At 35.2% G+C, this 21,306-nt stretch overlaps 1 protein-coding gene across 1 annotated transcript in view; it reads right to left on the minus strand.

Annotated features, from left to right (window-relative positions):
• Nucleotides 1–21,306, minus strand: part of CLYBL (citramalyl-CoA lyase) — a 125,613-nt gene that overhangs the window by 3,891 nt on the left and 100,416 nt on the right. Inside the window, exons 5-7 of the mRNA XM_072401072.1 lie at nt 21,150–21,243; nt 16,863–17,030; nt 9,461–9,585 (exon numbers count right to left, since the gene is read on the minus strand). Of these exons, the coding sequence (XP_072257173.1) occupies nt 9,461–9,585; nt 16,863–17,030; nt 21,150–21,243 (387 nt within the window). The remainder of the gene's footprint in view (nt 1–9,460; nt 9,586–16,862; nt 17,031–21,149; nt 21,244–21,306) is intronic.

Genomic DNA, 21,306 nt, shown 5'->3' on the forward strand with positions numbered 1-21,306 from the left:
TCTGAAACATTTCCAGGTGTCTAGGATTCCTGGTCTCCCACTGTGTTCAGCAGTTTGATCCCTGATCCCCTATGTCTCTATCGCTACACAATGTAGCGGCCAGCGGGAAAAAACACAAAGTGCAGATGGGGACAAAGAATCCAACTCATTTTGAAGATTTTCCTAAATACAGGGCACATCTGCAGTGTAAGTGATGGGACCCTAGGTTAAGGTGCCCTTGATGTTAGCAACCTCACCAAAAACATTGTGCTATAAGGATTCTATGTACTGGTTTTGGAATTTGGGGCTCAAATACAAAGTTTAAGAAACTCTTGCAATTTTGTGTTTCCTTTCTTATGGAAACATAAGCAATCTTTCGAACTCCTTGAACTTTTTTGAACTCAACCAGAATAAGTACTACTGGGGCTTGATCAGCTTTTTCCCAGACTCATCATCAGGGATCTCACAGCTCTGAACCCAGAAGTGCTCAGAGCGAAGTGCTTCCAGGTTTATTGAACACAAGGGAGAAATACAAACTGATGTTTCTTATATCCCCCAATTCTCTGTCCTGAATGGCAGTATGGACATCCTGAGATTGGGGGGCTTAAAGTCAACTCAAAGCCTACCAAACAAAAAAGTAAACAAATTAAGTAGCATACATTATCAGCTATCAGTTTGTTGACATCCTGGTACTGCCACTATGATTGTTTATATACTAATCTTTGTAAGCATTTTTTTTTACTTTACATTGAATATGTAAATGCAGGGTGATTTAATGATTTAGCATTTACAAAGCATGCTGGGCTGTCTGCTATGGAAGCCCTACAGTTGCTGCTCAGTTGCTGCTCACACAGCCATGTGAATTCTAAATAACTAATCAATTTACAACTTATTCAAATGAGTCCATTGTATTTAATAACATCCCTGAGGATGCAATCTAAGCAAATTTGAGAGTGAACAGCAAAATGCACTAAAGGACAGATAAAAGAGGCAGATGTCTATACATTTTTTGTAACTCTTTTATACTTATCTGAGATGTCTACCTTATAAATGGAGAGAACAATGTGATTATGTGACACTGTTTGGGTATTTCATTTTGCTCTGTGATAATCCAAGCTCTCCTTCAATAACAGATTATCAATTTTATATAATAAAACAAGTCAAGATCCACTCATTGAAGTGCATCACTTCTTTCAACACATTGGGTTTGATTTATTGAAGCTCTCCAAGGCTGGAGTGGATACAGTTTTGAACCTGGAATGGATTCCTTCAAAGTCATTTGCCAGCAAATGTTTTGAATCCTGGACCAGATCCATTCCAGGTTTGCCTGATCACCCAGCTTCACTGATGAAAGTGTATCCTCTTCAGCCTTGGGCAGCTAAAATAATTTAAGGCCAACACAACTTCTAGTACACTGTTAGCTGCAGTTCCTGAGTCCTCAGATTCAGCGTGCACAGGAGTGCAGGTGACAGCAGCAATGACTGAGACCACCACCTGAACCTCAGGGTGGATGAATAATACTGTCAGCAGGTGGGATAATATAGACAAAATGGGATATTCTGCTTTGAAAGAAAGACTCTGAAAATAAAAAAAAAGCCTTTACAATTCTGAGTTACATTAAAAAAAATTGCAATGCATGTATTTTATATAACGCATACACACATCAACCTACCATCATTTTAACCATATGGGTATATATCCAGTATTTAAACATTGATTGGTTAACAAGACTTTTGACTAAAGAATGTTCACAATAATAATACAAAATAATGAAATCAAGGATATCAGCAAAGGTGAAGACAGCAAAGTCAAGACTATATGTTTTGCTCCCAGCACCATTAATGATCTCACATTTGCGTAATGCTGGTACAGCATTCTAACAAATAACTGCCTTGATTCAGACTCTATGAGATCGAATATTTATGCCCTGAAAGTTCCTTGTAACCAGCATTCAGCCTGGCGATCAGGTTTTAGGATGAAGATGGGGGGGGAGCATATGTTTTCTTGTGATAACCGTCTTTGATCTGTCTTTTTACTTTTTTTTCTCCCCTATTACAGTAAGCCAGTTAGTGAACAGGCTTTAAGCAATCTGAAATCTTCTTAATTGTGCTTGTCAAAGAAGAAGGTATACCCCCATATCCATTATTACAAAGAACTCAGCATTTTATTCATTTTCAAAGTGAATTCTCTGCTAAATATATCCAAAAGCAGCTTGTGTCAGTCGGTTGATAAATTAAACAAAATATGGACCCATGATCTAAAATTATTCTATGTGATTTACAATTAAATTTTCAGGTCAAAATGTTTCATAGAAAAATAAGGCAAAAAACAGCTCCATCGAAGCTGGTTTTATATATATATATATATATATATATGTATATATCAATCATACGTATGTGCATACACCCATAAGTCTACTAAACCGGACTAATAAAAAACAAAACATCGAATGTGAAACTCAACTACCTCACACAAAAAGTAATGTAAGCAAATGAGTCAAGGAATATAAAACCTGGGTTTCTTGAACTCATGAAACCCAGAACAGTTATCCCCACTGTACTCATTGTAGTTTAGTCACATTTTAGCTCTACAGATTGTTGACTTGACTGTTCCAATTTCTGAACACATAACAAGCCCAATAAATAATTAACAACAAATCTAGACATATGAAAAAGTTGCAAATAGGACCAAACCTATAGTATAACAATGACATGGTCACGTGATGTGGAAATTCTGCACCTGTGATCAATTTAGTAACAACCTAATAAATGACCTAAATAATATTTTATATATACCATAAAAAAATAACAACAATAGGTACTTTTCCTCAACCAACTACTGATTTCTAATTGCAAAAATACTAATATTTTTGGAAAACAGTATATACAGATCTATGCGCATATTTATTGTAACAGAGTTTTACACTTCACCAACAGCTTTGAATCTCACCAACATGGAGGAAAAATTAAGCCACTACTACCTACACAATAACAAAGGGAGCAAAAAGAAAAAAAACATGAAAATTATATATTAATTTACTCCGGCCCTAATCTAAAAACTTTTTAAATGATTATTTTGTGCAAACTATATTTTAAAACATAATCTCAGAAAAAAACTTGATATATGATTTAGAATACCTGCAATGTCAACATTTGTACATAACATCTCTAAGCCTAAAGATGATGTTAAAAATGATGAAGTAAACATTATTTTTTTAAAAAAAAAAAAAAAAAAATAGGGTGCAGCACCTAGGCGATTAAGAATGAATGGGAGCGCAGAGCCTCCTGGGATACCTACGTCATGCATCTCAGGATGCTCTTGGCTGCTTCTTCTGCACATGCCCGAGCATCTCAGGCATGCGCGGAAGGTGCCCTTTTATCAATAGGGGAAAAAATTGCCAATATTACGGTAAATGGCGGCGCCTTGAGCTCCCTCTGCGCGGGGTCAAAGACCGATACCGGGACAACTTGGGACCCAATGGAAGAAACCTCCCAACGAACAGACTGATCTGCAGGATTGAAGGTGTGATTTTATTGATTTGCATTAGTTTTGGGTCTACTTCCGCTTTAAGTGTATCTTACTGTACAATGTTAAAAAACCTACAGAATAAGTTAGATTTTCCTCAGAAATTTTTTTTAAAGCCTAGCACCTGGGAGTAAATGAGGCAGTTTCAGTACACAGTTATTAACATAGATATAAGGCTAACTTTCCAACCTACCTAAATAATTTTATCATTGTTGTTTAGGACATTTCTAAATTATGTTGTAAATGTACATATTCTGGCAAAATTTGTGAAATATTGGCCACTGTTTGAAAATAGGACTAATTGTACAGAAAACTTTCCTTTTCATTTAGGGAGTATACAAGATGAAGCAATTTATTATCACATAATAGTCTGTGCCCTTTTAAAATCATAATGTTAACTAAAATCACACAAATAGGTCAGATCAAAAATGTATATACCCTTGGGGCTAACACTATACAAACACGGTAACAGACATAGGTTCCACCACATTTATTATACCTCTCTTCCCAAGTCATGTCAGTTACACACTGGTTAGGCCTAATTTTCCTTAATAAAACTATCCTGCCGCTTGACAATTTTAGATTACTTTATCATCTGTAGTCTTGTCATTTTTGATTGAAATCATCTTCCAGTGTTGTGTCTCTTGTAAATGTTATTGTAAATGTTATTTATTTAGGGAGTATGTTGACATTTACATGTCATTCACCACCTGTTCTTGGAACATAAATTTTGTTGACAACACGTCTGCATTGATTCAAAGAAGACAAAAAAGTACACTTGAACCACCTTACATTCCGTCATCCATATTTATCACATTCCCATCTCCACAGATAGTTAAAGCTGGGTACACACGTACAATAATTGTCGTTGAAAAGGATCTTTTACAACCCTTTCCAACGACTGCAGGACAAGGACTGCATGGACAGAATGGAAGAGCCTCCCGGGATACCTACATCACGCATCCCACTAGGCCCTGGCGATCTCAGGCATGCGCAGAAGGAGCCTTGTCGTTAATGGGAGAAAAAAATTGCTGATTTCATGCATGCGCAGTGAGATAGACACTTTTTTTTCCCATCTACATCACTCAAACTCATGCCTGCGCAGTGCGAGCTCACGTCACATAAAAAGAAGATCCCTGAAGAAGATCGCGTCATGGAGAAAACACCAGGCCGAAAAAGGATACCGGGACGACGCGGGACCTGAGCGAAGAAACCTCTTAATGAAAAGAAGGATAAGTGTGATTCTTACTTTAGTTCCACCTAAACGTGTATGCATAGCAAAACTTTCAGTTCCATTGAGTTATCAAATCCCACTGTTATCAAATCAGTTCTGGTTCGGTATAATAAATTATAGGAGCAGGACAACTTACTATGCAACCGATTTGGGAAACAGAATAAATTGGTGCAGGTTGTTTTTTTGTGATTTTGTAGACCTGACAGGGTTACTAAGGATCCAATAAAAGCAACAATCGTATACCCCCTAGATCAGCTAAAACTGTTTTAAAAGTTTAGTGTGCCTAATTTTAACATTTGAAGCAAAGGATACATTCACTACTCTCTAGTAACAATGTACAACTTGAAATGACTTTTAGTTTCGAAGTAAAGAAGGAAATGTATTGCTTTCTAATTTTCTTACTGCCCACAACATTCATCTGAAATAGAAAGTTATGGGAAATCACTCAATAAAGACACAGACAGCAACAAAAAGCTGATACAGGTTCTAAGTACAGCTTCCAGTGGTTCTACTTTAAGGATCACTTCTGGTATTGGCAATGGCATCACAGTAACTACTTATAGATTTGAATATTGCCAAAGTTCTAGTACCTCTACTGTATGTGTACAGCCCCATTTAAGCCTATAGAATGTTAATGCACGTGTCACATCCACTACTCTGGCCTGGAAAAGAGGCTTATGGACACCAACTTAATGTCTTTAAACTCTATCTATTGTCTTGTTCGATAATTTGTCTTTTTTGTTTTTCTCCATTTTTACTTGTTTCCTCACCTATACTCACAGATTGTCATTTCTCACACCACTAACAGGCCGTCTCACTTATACTCCACTATACTGGGTATGATCTAAAAAATTCTGTAGTGAAGGTTTCTGTTTAAAAGGAATAGTTAGAAATGATATTTGCTCCAAGCAGGATCCAAAAAGGTCAAATGTTTGTCTTAAATTCCCCCTGAGAAAAATAGTGCAAATTTTTTAATGCAAAGACCTCTAACTTTACAGTTATATACCTGCAGTGTGAGACCAAAGGCTCTACAGCCACTATTCTCACAAGATTTGCTGGAGGATTAGATACGAGGAAGCAATACCTTACCTTTTTTGTATCATTGAAGTTTTAGTTGGAAGAAATTCATCTACTTTCCTCATATATAAAACTTTTCTTTTTCACCACAGTCTAAACTGTCTGAAAATATTGTGGTACTTTCTGTTGTTTAACATTAACCCCTGTGACACCAATGTGCCTTTTTATGTGCACATGAAAGATGACCCTTGCCATTAGATTGTTAACTAAACTTGCAGCAAGAGAACTAAGAATGTGCAACTGTGCATTTCTTTTGTTGACCTAAAAAAGTCAGAGTTATTGTTTTGTCAATTTATGCATTCTGATGCTGGTAGATATAGTTTGGGCATCTGAGTTCTAAGATTAAAAAAATCATTAAAAATTATACAAAAACAGACCACAAAAGAGTTGCATTTGCATGTATTAGGAGAAATAAATAGCTTGCCATTGCTTGCTTCTCTTGATGAACATGCTTGACATTTACTATATTAAAGCAGACTTATCGTGACATTTTTATTTTATTTAAAGGGTGGAAAACCCATTTATATAATGATAAAATCTCTTTTTTATTTATTTAGTTCGAAGAGGATGTCTTCACTCCCTTCTTTACTGCCTTGGCAGTAAACACTGGATGGGAAACCTGGAGCCTCCTGGGATGCATGCATCTCATATCCCAGGAGGCTTTGGGCTGCTCCTTGTGCGCATGTCTGATCTCAGGCAATGCGCAGAAGGGGCTTTCCTGGAATGTACGAAAATACGCATGCATTTGCAGTGAGATTGGCATTCTTTTTTACTATGTTATCAGTAAATATCCTCTGGCCTCGTGCCTGCACAGTGCGAGATTGAGTGACAAAAGCAGAAAAAAGAGGAAGATAGCGGTGCCCGCTCTCTGCGCTGGAAAGAAGAAAAAATCTGGGACGACACAGGGCCAAATGGAATCTGATTGCAGAGGGATAGGGGGATCTTGGAAGTAATGGTTCTGCTTTAGGTTGCTGACCTGGTAAAGTATGCAAATCAAATATTTAGATTCACTTTGCCTAAATTGCTTCTCCCGAGTTAGTGGCTCTGATAGTATTCAGGAAAGACAGCCAGGCCAATTACTTTTTTGGAAGAAGGTCAGCAAAGGTAGGGTACACGTAATTAATTACATGTAATAAATGTTCTCGAGATGCTCTAAATGTTTTTAGTTTGGCAAGAATTGGCTGCTTTAAAATAATAGATGGTAATTTAATTTTGTATTACACATTTTCTGTAATATTTTAAATATTGCTAAAGTTATATATTAACCACTGAATTTTAATTTGCATCTGGATGCATAAATAAAGGCTTCTCTACAGTAAGAGCTGCGAAAAAGTAAAATAGACGTAGCTAGTTTCAAAAATTACTGTCTGTCTTTCTAACTGCACAAAATACAACTGCCTATTATTCTTTATATGAAAGAACACCACACATTGTTGATTCAGGTAGTATTTGATTCCCTTGGAGGTTTAGGAAGGAATTTGTTCTTAATTAAAGTAAATTGGAACACTTCTATAAAGTTTTTTTTTTTTATATTTATTTTTTAAAGCAACAACATGTTTGCAGTTCTAAGGATGCAAGTTTAAATGTATTTATTTATGTCTGTTTGAATTCAGTGGTCACATATCTTTTAAACTGACTAACTATGTAGCTAAACAACATTATCATAGGTACCGAGGTTATATTTAAACATAACAAATCTGTATTAGAAACATGACTATCTGTCAGAGTAGATTTTATTCCATGAATTTATTTCCATAAATTCCATCTATTCTCATGGAATAGATTTTTACCAGTCCTGAGAATTTGTCATAAATTTTTTTAGGTAGGTAGAATGATATTTCTTCTAAAATCAGGTTGCGTGCTATGAAATCAGACAGATTCCTACAGGAAGATGTTTAAATGACAGTGTTTACCTCTGCAGGTAACATGTTCAGAACTGCTCGAACTCTACTTGTGTGTGTGTGTGTGTGTATATATATATATATATATATATATATATATATATATATATTCGTATATACATTGTTTTGTTAGAACTGTTAGGTGTTACATGCTTCTCAAACAACATGGAACTTTCATGGTACAATGACTGGTTGTTGGTAACAATTACCTGTAAACAGATCAGTGCTGTATAAAAGCAGAAAAGCAGTACACAAATAAAAACAACATCAGCTCTATGTTCACAGATAAAAAAACAGATATTGATATGTAAGTTTTACAAGAAAATTTGGCCTTTTCTGGCCAAATAACTTCATTTTGGAACACTGAAACTCAATTTACCCAAATAAAGGACAGCTGCCAAGTAAACCCAATAGCTTTTCACAACCATATAAATATTTAGGAATTTTGGTATAGAGGACATCATAATAATCCTAACAATAGCACCTTTTGTCCTCAAGTGTGTCCTCTATGCAGCATCTCTCTTTTTGCCTCATATGGGTTCAATATGCTGCCGTGATTGACATCGTTTTCCAGTCTTATGCCAGTGCTCAGGCAGCCTAGCTGGAGTGGATGCTGCAGTGTATTCTTATTTTAAAGTAACCCACTACTGTGCATGCAAAGAGTTGATGTATTGTGCAAGAAGAAATTACACATGTAGACCAAATTGTGATTCTTTTGAAATGATAGAAAATTGTAAAATAAAAAGTGCACTTAGCTTTGTGAAAAACAAGATTGTTATCTGGTACAACTAGGCAGTCTTTTGAGTATGCTCTTTGCAAATCAGACCCCATATGCAACTAATTACTATACACAGCATGATGATACACAATTCTCAGCAATTTCTGTTTAACGGTTTAAGGTATGAGGTAAGGTACACTATGATGCGCATAGTGCATTTAAAAAAAAATATGGCATTTTCCTTGTTTTGTAGGGGGAAGCAAACGGGATTATTTCAAATAAACTAAGAGATAATTAGTAGACAATGCTAAAACTGGCATAAAACCTTCCTTCAGGCGACTCCTAATTTAAGTGTTACTGGCACAAAGTGGCGACAGATTGTGCTTCACTACTGCAATATTTACATAGCAGAAACCCACAGTGCAGAAAACGTGAGGTTCAATGATGCAGTAAATTAGCAACAACCATTTTCCAGTGTTAATTTGCTTCTTGTATATATCTAAATCTTTGCCTTCCAAAGTGATATTCCACACAGAGTTATTTCTTAATCATTACAATTAAAAAGAATTATACGGCCATCAAATCCTGACCTGGCATAACACAGGATTAATACTGCTAACCATCTCAAATGTTCTTTTCTTCAATTTGACTTGATTAGATCTTTACAAGTTGAATACATGGCTAATTTTGGTTAGGAACTAACTGCACATGCCTCCTGCTTGACGAGTAAGCCTTAAATAGAAATCTGCTCTTTGTGTTTACTAAGGATACGTGGAAAGTTTCCAAGCAGAAAATAGAAAAAAAAACTGAGAAAAGGAAGTGGAAAGAAGAAAAAAGATAAGCGCAAAACAAACCACAAAAGAAAAGTTCCTCATAGTAAAAAAAAAATGGATAAAAAAAATTCACAAGTGTTTTTCCCTTTAACATATAAAGCTGCCTAAAAAAATAAATAAAACTTTATCGCTTATCATAAAAATCACATGTAGAGTAAAGACAATGAGACACTGGACAATGTTTTATTTTTACCTTTCCTAATCTTTGATGCTCTTCAAAAGCAGAAATCAATTCCTGGGCCCATTTTATTTTGTCAGCACTCGGAGTAAACTGCTCCTGGACAATAGGAATCTGGCTTGGGTGAATCACCTGCTTACCTACAAGAAGATTAATAATACCAGAAACATGAATCAACAACAGATGTTCACGCAAAATGTGTCAAACATTCAAAGATGGAGAATGCCTCCCGGACTAGACATTAAATAATAACAAATAATTACTGTAATAGCGTTCTTTTTTTATCCCTGGCACTCCAGAGCAGCATGAATCCTTTCCTTGTGCTCAGGAGGCATGGAAGGATAAATGCAGCCTTGACTCAATTCAGCGCGCTTTAAAAGAATACAAATAATCAGTTCTGTTTTAAAGCAAACAAAAAAGGAGCCCCATTTTTGGTTTATTGTCTAGCTAGCTAAAAAAAAAGGGGTTGAGGCTGGAATAAACGGTTAGGAGCAGGAGGACATAGCGCTATTAAGCAGGTTAAATTGAAGTCTGCAAGGGGAAAAAAACATTATGTGCTTTTAATGAGTAAAGATACAAAGTCATAAAGCACGATAAGTAGTTAAATGATACAGATCTCCTTTACCTTCTTTTTCTACCAAAGATTCAATGAACAACAGTTACAATTTTAATGCCTATGGGTTATTTATTTTTAACACCAATGAGTTAGTGTTTAACATAACTGAAATACATGAAATCAAAATAATTAGAGCCTCTTTTTATTTGAACCAAACATGTATAGCCATTGTATGTCTTGTGGCATACATATTAAACTTTGTAAAACATACTGAGGTGAAAATACATTCCAAAGAGTTAAAATGCAGCTTCATGTTTTACTACTTGTAGCACAAATATGTTTTCTTTCCACTGATATATACTATAGAGGTAGTTACCCATTGCCTGTGTTGTTTTTGTTTTTAATTCAATTTATTGTAATTCATCCAAATTAGGAGATTTTCACAGGGGATTAAGCCATTTTAACTTAGAACTCTAATTTAGAATGAATGATTTTGAAAATATTGTAATGTATTATTTAAAAATGTATATTGCATGTAATACAGTTTAATACATTTCTGTGTCTGCAGGAGAGCAACAATTTGCAATAATGTGTTATTGCTTTTTTAAAGGGGTAAAATTTAGACTGAAATAAAATAAAAGCAAATAAAATATAATTTTAAAAAGATGTTATAAATAAGAATAAATAAGAATTATAAATAGGAATAAAACATATTTATATTTTACCTACATCACAGGTGGATATTATTCAGAAATACATTAATATATATGCAATTTTCATGTAATTCTCGCTAAGGAAATGTAACATGTAAAGGAGTCAGGTGAAATGTGACACTTCACTGAAGCTCTTTAATCTGTGTAAGACTTTATTGTCTGCTCAGGTATCCAACACCACTTGACATTATTGTTCTAGGTCAATTTGTCAGCTATAACAGGATTACAAAGTGTAATGCTAACTCTTCATATAAGGGTCTTTAGCTGTAACAAAGCAAGGTGTGTTTGTATGTGGCTCAGTATTACTCTGTACATAATGCCCGAAATGTGCTGTGCTAAGCAGCTGCACTGTTTAATGGGATCCAAGCTTGTAGGATTCCTCACATCCTCTGTTTTTATTTACAGCAAAATAGGGATCATGACAAATTAGTAGTAAAGTTAGATTCAAAGTGCATTATACATTTGTAAGAGGATTAAACTTTCTCAGTGTTAGGTACAACTGTGCCCATTATTTATAATGCACCTTGACCAGTTCTTATCAGAATTGTGCTCACAGATGGCAGTATGCTGTGCTTCCTATTGTTGGGCTTGGGCTGCATCAACTGACCCGTTAACTTGAACAGCTGTGGCAGACCACCTGAGTTATGCGTATGCGGTAAAGCTCAATAGGAAGAAGCTCTGCTTTTCTTATCAGCTCAACACACCAATTCATTTGCTATGTTCTTCATCCTGATGCATTAGACATAGTTTGGCATATATCATACAATGTCATGCCATTATTTGTTTACTTTTAGATATATAACTTTATACACACGTATAAGAAAAATCTAGAGACAGCCTTCCCTGAATACCAACACCTAGCGGTGGCATACTGTGAAAGTGCTGTAGGCAGATGTGTAGCCTAGCGGACTTTATAGTGGCTAATTAAAAATTGAAAGCTGGACGCTGCAGTATTACGTCATACAACAGTCTTACACAATGCAGGCCACAGTGTGGAGCCACCACTGTCTTAGGTCCTAGTTGTCTTTTCTGAGGGGGTAGAGCACAGCACACAATTAATAAAAACAAGATTTCTTTTTTATAAATGTGTTCAGCTTTTTTGTTTTTTTTAAAGCTACTAGAATATATCACTGCTTTAAAAATTGAGGTCTTAGTAGGCACAAGATAATTTTCGCATCTAATCCTAAATGAATCAGGAAAAAGAAACCCCCAGCGAGCCAATCGTTTTTTGGGTTTGTGAACAAAACATGAATAAATTGGATGTGTTGGGAAAAATAGATCATGACATATAAATATGACATATTACACTGTTCCATTATTGATTTAACAAAGTCAAAAGCGGAAGCAGTGTGTAAAAAATTAAAAGTACACCCTTACTTAACTTCCATAGGAATTAAAAAGATAAGTTGCGGCCAGGTGCTGCTAACCAAACGCACATAATAACTGATCATCTGCAAGTGTGACCACCTCTTTAAAAAGTGAGAGATCTTGGAGATTGCTGGTCTGGAATATTCAGATGTGTGTTAACACAATGCCAAGAAATACATCAGCAATGATCCTAAAGAAGCAATTGCTGTGTCTATCAATCTGGGAAGCGTATAAGGGTATTACCAAATAATTTAAAGTCTATCATTCTACAATGAGAAAGATTATTAACAAGTGGAAAACATTCAAGAGAGTTGCAACAGTCTCAGCCGTAAAGCCCCAGCAAATTCACCAAAAGATCAGACCGTGCAACATTTAGAGAAACAGTACCGTTAGAAAAAGACTTTAAAAAGTATGGCATGTTTAAAAGGGTTGCCAGGAGAAAGACTTTTATATATAAAAAAAATAAATGGCAGCATGGCGTAGGTTTCAAAGTTGCATCTGAACAAACCACAAGACCTCGAGAACAATATCCTTTGGACAGGTGAGACTAAAGTGGAGATGAAAACCAAACACAGCACCAACCCTCATACCGATTATGAAGCATAGTGGCAGAAGGGTGATGATTTGAGCTTGTTTTGCAGCCACTACACCCAGCCACAGTAAGTGCCATGTAGGGAGGGGGGGGGGGGGGATCTGTGCACTGTGAAGATCTCTCTGCTAGCGATCTCTTGCTGTAAGTGCAACAGCATTGTGGGCAGAGCTGCTGTCATTGTTTACATTTTACATGGATCCACCCAATAAAGCAAGGGGACAGGCAGAGTTCCAGGTATTATGCAGCAGAGACAGCTGCCTCTAGATGGATCACTGAGGGATCCTGATTAGACATCACTTGACCCTGGAAAGGTAATTATTGTTAAAAATGAACAATATATTTCTTTTAACTTTGTGTCTATCCTAATTTGGAAATTGTTGAGGAATATTATGTACCTCTGTACTCAATCCCAAAGAGTGAGTGGCAAATATCGGGGGGCTTCCTGATTCTAAAAAGCTCCTTGCGACAGAACCCCTACAATACTAGGGTCACATTGTGGGGATGAGGCCTTCGTCCCTAATGAAAGCCTTTGCCACAACTGATGGCAAAAATAGAGTGGGTCAAAAACGCTTGTAGCCCAAAGGACCTTTTATGGATAGGAGGGGGGCACACATATTCTCTGCTCAATTTCCTATCCGAGAAGTTACCAGGCCTGTAAAAAGTTCTAGCTTTACTATTAGGATGATCCCACTGTTCCCAGGTTCCGAGATTTGCACAATAGGCACCCAGTAGTGGTGAACGTAATTTTTTATTGCTAAACTAAACATAGCCCAAGTGTGAAGCAGAGTATTTTTTACTTGTTATTTAAGACTCATGTCACCTAGAGTAATCCTTTTTAATACTAGAATATTATAAAAAAAAGCTGATAAATATCCAGATTCCACCATATTCATTATCTACTCACATACTGCACTTTGTGACAATCCTATCAACTTGACACGATAGTACAACAGTTTAAAGTGCTGAGTATTTTTATTTCACCTCTATGTTACTACTACTACTATTTACACGTATACTGTTTCACTCTGACAACCTAGCATATAATCCTTTTTTGTTTTGAACATCTTAACTGTTAAAATCACTTAACCATTATATATTTTAACAGAAAGCTAATTTTTTTATTACAGTAATTATGTTTGTGTTCCAAGGTCCCTTTTGGGGTATTGGCATACTGTAAATCACCTTGGAGCCCCATGATGGGCATAGAAAGACTTGGCCTGTGGCCATGTTCTTTCATATGGTCATACAACTCTGTGATGTCTTCCAGTGTCACAAAGGTGGTGTATTATTGCAGATATGAATATTTTAGTGTATTCCCCTCTCTTCAGTTGTATGACTTGACTGGCAAGAATGTACTATCAGATCATGCTGTGCTTCTGTCTGATATTGGCATCACTTGATATGCCTCCCCATGTTAAACATCTGATCTAACAAAGCAAAAATATACTCATAGTGAAATCTGTATTTATCTGTAAAAAAATCTGCCTTTACTTTCCCTGGGATCTAACCATTCTGTAAATTATACCAACCAAACCAACCATTAATTAATATTACAACCAAGTATTAATTAATATTACAACTTCAGCTTAAATATAATACCTATATATAAATGAATGCTTTAATTTTAAGTTATTTAAAAAGAATATTCCAGTTAAAGAAAATCCTTATCCATGAAGACTATATAGGCCTTGGGGTATGAATATTTTTCCAGACGATATACCCCACCACCAAGATCTACTAAATTACTTTGCTGTGTGAAATGGTATTTATTATTAAATGTAATGTGTTAGTGTTTATAATATGATTTATTTATTTCTTTTCAGCTAATCAGAGGTCTTTTTAATTATATCACGTTTTTCTGAGTAGCTCAGTAGTAGGTATGTCTTATTTATACAAACAATGTTAAAAGAAACATGTTATTTTGCATTAAACTGCTTGTTTTGGATTTTCCAAATGTATGAAATTTAACAAAATGTTTCTACAAAACATCCTTCCTTAGATATATTGAGCTGATCAGTTTTTAACGGCTATTTGAGATGGTATGTACTGCTTTGGAAGATATTTTTAAGGTTGCATGCTCTTGTGTGTGTTTGACAACATTTTTAGTTAGTTCGTTTTTTAATTTACTTTTGGAAAAATAAAGTGTGTTTATAAGGTCTTTCTTCTTTTTTCTTTAAAGATATCTACAATTTTTAATACAAAAAACATATATATATATATATATATATATATATATATATATATATTATAGGTTAAATAATGTTATATATTCTACATATATTTAGAACCAACAAATTTTCAAAAACATGACGGTGTGTAGTGAGCAGTGAATGATTTCACTGATTCTGTCCCTGGTGTTCTCTTCTACTTTGCATATGGTATGCATGTACAGGGCAGCAATTGTTTAAATCTACTAGAATATATGTATTTCATCATAACCCTATGCAATAATATTTTTTATGAACCTTCTGTTTCTTTATAATTTTGCAATGTTTTTTGTAATAAAAACTGGAAAAACACAAAGGTGTATGACCAAACAACACTGAGGGTGTTTAAATTTGACTAAAGTAGAATGTTTTACCCCAGAGATAGGGATAATAAAGTTCAGCTATAGTGTAGCACTGTAAACAGCCCGAATATGTAATAACTAAAAATAACTGCTAGTATAAAATAATCACAAATGATACATAGAAACAAGGATTTCATACATTAAACTGACACTACCGACAGTCAAAGAACAAAAGCACACAGACCTATAACCCAGGCAGTAGGTAGGGTAGCTCTTCATTTTCTTGAAGAACCCCTGGTACAGTTGAGTTTGACAGGTCTTGCTCCTTCAGCAATATGGTTTCTTTGACTAAACCCTACGCCTCTACTATGTTCTATAGTGACACAGAGTGATGATAGAAACTACAATGTTAAACAGAAATGCAAAGTTCTAAAATTGTTGGTAGTAGTGCCCAGAGCTCTTGAAGGGAGTTTATCCTGCCAACCGCACATGAGGGACACAGGTACAAAGATTCTTCTTGTATTGCGTGCCCTAACTTTTAGTTCTCCCGTAGTGATGATATGGTTAGTTTACCATTGATTTATCAGTTTATTTAAATCAGATTGTTTGTATTCCTTTAAACTGTAAAGCTGCGTACACACGGCAAATTTTTCTCGCCCGATAATCGGTATCGGCCAATTATCGGGCGAAAATCTGCCGTGTGTACAGTCGGTCGTCGTCCATCGTCCGACGACCGTCCTGGCGGATCCATGGATGATGGACGACGACCGATCCTAATGAAAGGGAAGGGGAGAGCGCGCAGCAGGGTGCCGCTCCGTCGCTCTCCCCCTCCCCTCTCCATAGAGCATGAACGGTGCTGTATGTACAGCATCGTTCATGCATCCTGCAGTCTTTTCTCGTTGGAAAGGATCGTGAAAGATCCTTTCCACGAGAAAAATTGCAGGTGTGTACGCAGCTTAAGGGTCTGTTAGCTGACTCTGGTATGTTCTCTCAGGAGCTGAGAGACAAGAAGTGAGGACCACTGACTCACTGAAGCATCAGGCTAAACAAGGGACTAAATCTAATTTAAAGTAAATCTATACAAATACATTACACTAAATATACAGATTTTTGCATAACCCCAAATGTAATTGATTAGCTGTACTTCCCTGTATGTAATACATGCATACACTTGTTAGGTATAATTTTTTAATTTCATACAATGACATTAAACTATACAGCACATATTAAAACATACCATTGCTCCATGGTTATTTGTTAAGTCAATTGAAATCAATCAAATAAATAGAGTGAAAACCATGTGTCCCAGATAGGGACTTTACTCGCATTTAGTTAAAGTGATATTTATTTTTCCTAATGCAGATCTTGTTAAGTGTGACACTGAGTTATAAGAAATGCGTACTTTTGTGTTCTTGTTACTATTGCATATCTCATTGTTTATGGTTTTATCCCTCTCTTTTTTGAACATATATTTTCTATAAATAATGTATTAAAAAAAGCATACAGTACATTATAACACCTAGTAAAGTGTGTATTTCATATTAAACAAATTGACATTTCCCTAATATCATTCTCAGGATGTCACATTTTACTCTCGTTTACTATTCCATCATTACTGTTATCCCGCCGCTTATTAAACAGTAGAAATACTTTTTCAATATATAATTAGGAATACAAACCAGAAAATCCCATCAGGGCTCCTTCCCTTGCCTGTCTCCGAAGCCCCTCTCCATCTTTGTAGTCTATGTACACAAGATCAATAGCATGCAATCCAAATGCTTTGGCAACAACAATAATCTTCTGTCTGGCATACAGGACATCATGAGTGTCTTTGCTGCTTGTTGCACCTTAAAATATAGATAATCAAGCATTAAAGATCAGCATCAAATATACTTGGATTTGGTAGGTACATTTATTATGCACAGTAATAATCTCAAATCAAATCATGCAATTAGGAAAGAAAAACATTATAAAAACAGATTTCAAATGGATTTTACTAAGTATATAAGCATACATTTTAGCCGTTCTTTTGAAAATGACCTAATTATATAATAAGAGAAAAAATGTTTATCTTCATTTTGACAATGATAGTCATCTCACGTGTACTTGACATATTGCAGATGAATGTCTATAAGTGAGTCCTTTAATATAAAAACAGAACAAATTAGGACTACAGTATCACATAGTCTAAAACACAGTATTTATGACACAAACTGTGAGGAATCAGCAGGTATATTGGATAATGTACTTATATATATGTCTGCTATGTATATACTAGTATATATTTGCAGGGCACTCATTTTAATCTACCTTTTCTATATACTGATCTACATATTTCTCCAATTTCCTACAATCATTTGTTTCATGGAAAAGCAATCCAACAGCAGCAAAGTAGTAAATACAATTATACACTTTCATAGTTTACTTGATTTCCATTACCATGAAAAAGCAAACTATCACTTGGTACTATGTTTGACAACTACAGTATAATGGAGTTACTAACTAGTTAATATTCATTCACATAAAATTATTGTAATAATATTTTGTGTGAAACAGGAGTTGAAAACAGTAACATAGTTCTTAGGCATAGAATAACCATTGGCTGTTTCAGCTAGATCAGGCAACAGTCTCCTCTCCATAGAGTTAGGAAGGTGTTAGGAAGTTCTTAGGAGGAAAAAATGGATTTCGCAAATGAGAAAACTTGTTCTAATTGTTACTCTTCTCCCCTAAGAAAAGGGTGCTGGTTTTGCTGCTCTGCTATCTATGGACAGCATTAAGCTGTATTCAGATGCTAGATTTTGATGGCCCAAGACAAATGTTTTAGATCATCTTGGGGGAAAAGCTATTTTTGTTTTAATTTGTAAAGCTATTTCCTGAAATTGTTTAGAGATCTAACCCACTGGATCACTAAATGATCGAAAGAAATGATCACTGCTATTTTCAATAAACAGGACACAGCAGGGTGCCTCACGCTCATCTACCCCCTCCACAGAATGCACAACACTTGTTGTACTCCTTGCTGGAAACAATCACTAATGATCTTTCCCAGTGACTATTTTAGCAGGCCTGTATACAGCTTTAGCCTTTAGGGAACAGCTGAACACTTTGATATCTGCAAACAATTTATACAAATAAACGTTTGAACACCAAAAACATGTAATAACTTGGTGCTAAAATGTATCTAAACCTACAATGAAGGACACTCTATTAATCAAGAATCTTCAAGAGACCGTTAAGGTAGGCAAGTAGATAAAGCTGGTTAAATTAACATGCTGCAATATAAATGATTAAAATCCAGTCACACAAATAGGAAATGAACTATATTACTTTTTTAATATAAAATATATTTTTTTTTTGTTGAGATAAATACTCACTGTTGAGATACCACACTAAAAGCAAAAAGATCTGATAAAACAGGCTATAGAGCTAGTGCTAAAGAAAAAACACAATCGTTTCCCTATCATTAGCAAAGGTGATACTTGATAACTCAAATTATACATAGGGAGCATCTAAGCATTCAAACAAAACCGTTACCTGAAAACCCAGCATGCGTTTCAAGTGTTAGAATGGTCATGGCAGTAACATGCAAGCTTTTGTTGCCCAAGCACATTAATCCATGGTATTGACACCTTAGGGACTAGATTTTTTATTGGGTAAAGTTCTGTTTAATATCAGGCAGAACAAAGTGATTGCTATTATTAAAAACATGAAGATTTGAATATTTATGTTGGATAATGTCCTTAAAAAGACAAATTCCATCTTATTCATCAAAAAGTGTGGTTATATTTATGTTTCATAATTTTGTATTATCATGCATTTTATTTCAGGATCAATAAAATATATTTGTTTTAAATGATCTGCCCTGGGTGACAAATACATTAATTCAACTACTTTATTTATACTTTTATTTCAGCTTTTATGCAGGTTATTGATTATGCTGATGTTTCATTACCTGCAGATTTATTATTTTACTTGGAGTTCTCGAAGACCATAATTTGTTTTTAGAGGTTTCTTTGAAAGTATAATGGCAAAGAAAAACTGATCTAGCCACTATTTGACCCGATGATACAGGAAGCTCTAAAACCTGTAATTGCAGGTGGCTTTGTACAATTAGCCTCTCACACTAAAAGGGAAAGTACAATCAGACTTAAACAAGCAGAAAACCACTATAACACACAATACCAACTCCTCCAGAATCTATTAGGAGTAACCTTAATAAAAGTGTGGAGCAAGTTTAATATCCTATTGTCTGATTGGAGGGAAAAACAGTAGCTGAGATCTAAACATCTATTTTACTTTAAAGCCAAAAAACTGGATAACATACTACCTCACCACCTTTGAAAACCTTGACCATACATATATACAACTCAACACTGAAAAAAAATCTTGGCAACCAGAGAACATTGTGCTTGAATTTAAACACTTTTTAGCTAATTTATTTAGACGCACAGACAATTTTCAGAAAATGAAAGCAGGCTACTTGTTCGCTTGGATTGAATTTTCTACAATCATACCTGCCCTCATATATCTAGTAAAGCCAGAGCTCACCCCAACAAATATTCAAATATCAATCAAAACTCCCAAACTGAATATAAAAACAAGGTCACATGACTACTCAGAAATCTTTAATAAAAATATACGAACATTTTACCACCCATCCAAGCAAAAATGTATTATTAATAAATAAAAGAAGGCACTCTCAATTTGTTAAGGGTATGTTGGACTCCTTTTTTCTCCCATGTTTTTAGCCCTAACATATGAGTAAAGAAAGTAGTGGATCTGTGGTTTTACTCTAGCATAGCTTGCTGTCATCTGACAGCAGTGAGCCTGAAAATGCTTAGGGCAGACTGCTTCGAGGTTCACATCATACAGGTTATCAAATAACAAAGCATATTCACAGATTATTATTAATATTATTGTTATTAATAAACAGATGAAACACTTTTATATTATTTCCTTCCCCACTATCATCAGAATTGGTGCAAAGCTCCAAATCTTAAGCAATAAATAGACATTTGCCTAAATCAATAACTAAAAACAATCCTATAATTTCTCCTATGTTGTATTATTCTCTGTATAATCCAACTATCCAGTCTTGGGAACATTCAACTTATTTCTTCCATTATGAAAAGAGAAGGAAACCTAACATACCAACTATTCTAATGTAAATAATCTGATACTTTTTATATAAAGTATGACGAGTGAGCGTTGTCACTCTAGGACAAGAAGTGAGTTGCTAAGGGATCACCAGGTGAAAAAGTGGAAAGTCCCCTTTCGTCTAAAGGGAAAAAAAAGCCGATCTTATGCATGCAAAAGTTATTAAAAGGATTTTGAGCTTTATTCACTGTTCTAAACACACTGCTATTATTCTGAACACAACTGTATGTGCATGTTGTCACACATTATATATTGTGTGACGTGGTATCTGTGCAAAATAATGATGTACAAAATGAATATTTCACATATTCTGTTTTTCACAATATATACATATGCACTATGATCACAGGTGTTTGCTATGTGGATGTGCATTGAGGGCCCATTGGACATAAACAAGAGCATGCACATAGTGTATGTATCTGCATAATACAGGTGTGTTGTGAAGGTGCATCATTTACAATGATTAGCACCACAGTGGAATGCACCACACCAACATGTAAGATATCGCAGTGCAGCAGTGTGAATGGGCCCTAAAAAGGTTTACTGAGGGTCTATATAGAGGTCTAGTGAAGTGAATAATGGAAGGGGTGTAAATTCAAAGGAAAGCAGCATTTTTTCTGACACCAGGCTGCATAAAACGAAATTGGATTTCAATGTGCATCATGCACCTGTCATATTTTTTTTGTTATCTAACAATGGGAATTGATCATAACCTGCGTTAGAATATGATGACAATCTACCAGCAACCAACTCACATAAAAATGTATATACATTCTCTATGTTCTATCAGATAAACCATTAGTTCAAACCTATACTGGCTCTGAAATCTTCCGCTCCAAAGACGACTCCATCCAGATGAAGACCAACTTGAGTTCCTCTCTGCAAAGCTTCTTCACAAACACTCTAAATGTAAGCAGAACTATCAATAATAATATCTCACACAGCACAAAAAACTCAGAGATTCAT

Source organism: Pyxicephalus adspersus, chromosome 1 (assembly GCF_032062135.1).
Source record: "Pyxicephalus adspersus chromosome 1, UCB_Pads_2.0, whole genome shotgun sequence".
NCBI classification, from domain to species: domain Eukaryota; kingdom Metazoa; phylum Chordata; class Amphibia; order Anura; family Pyxicephalidae; genus Pyxicephalus; species Pyxicephalus adspersus.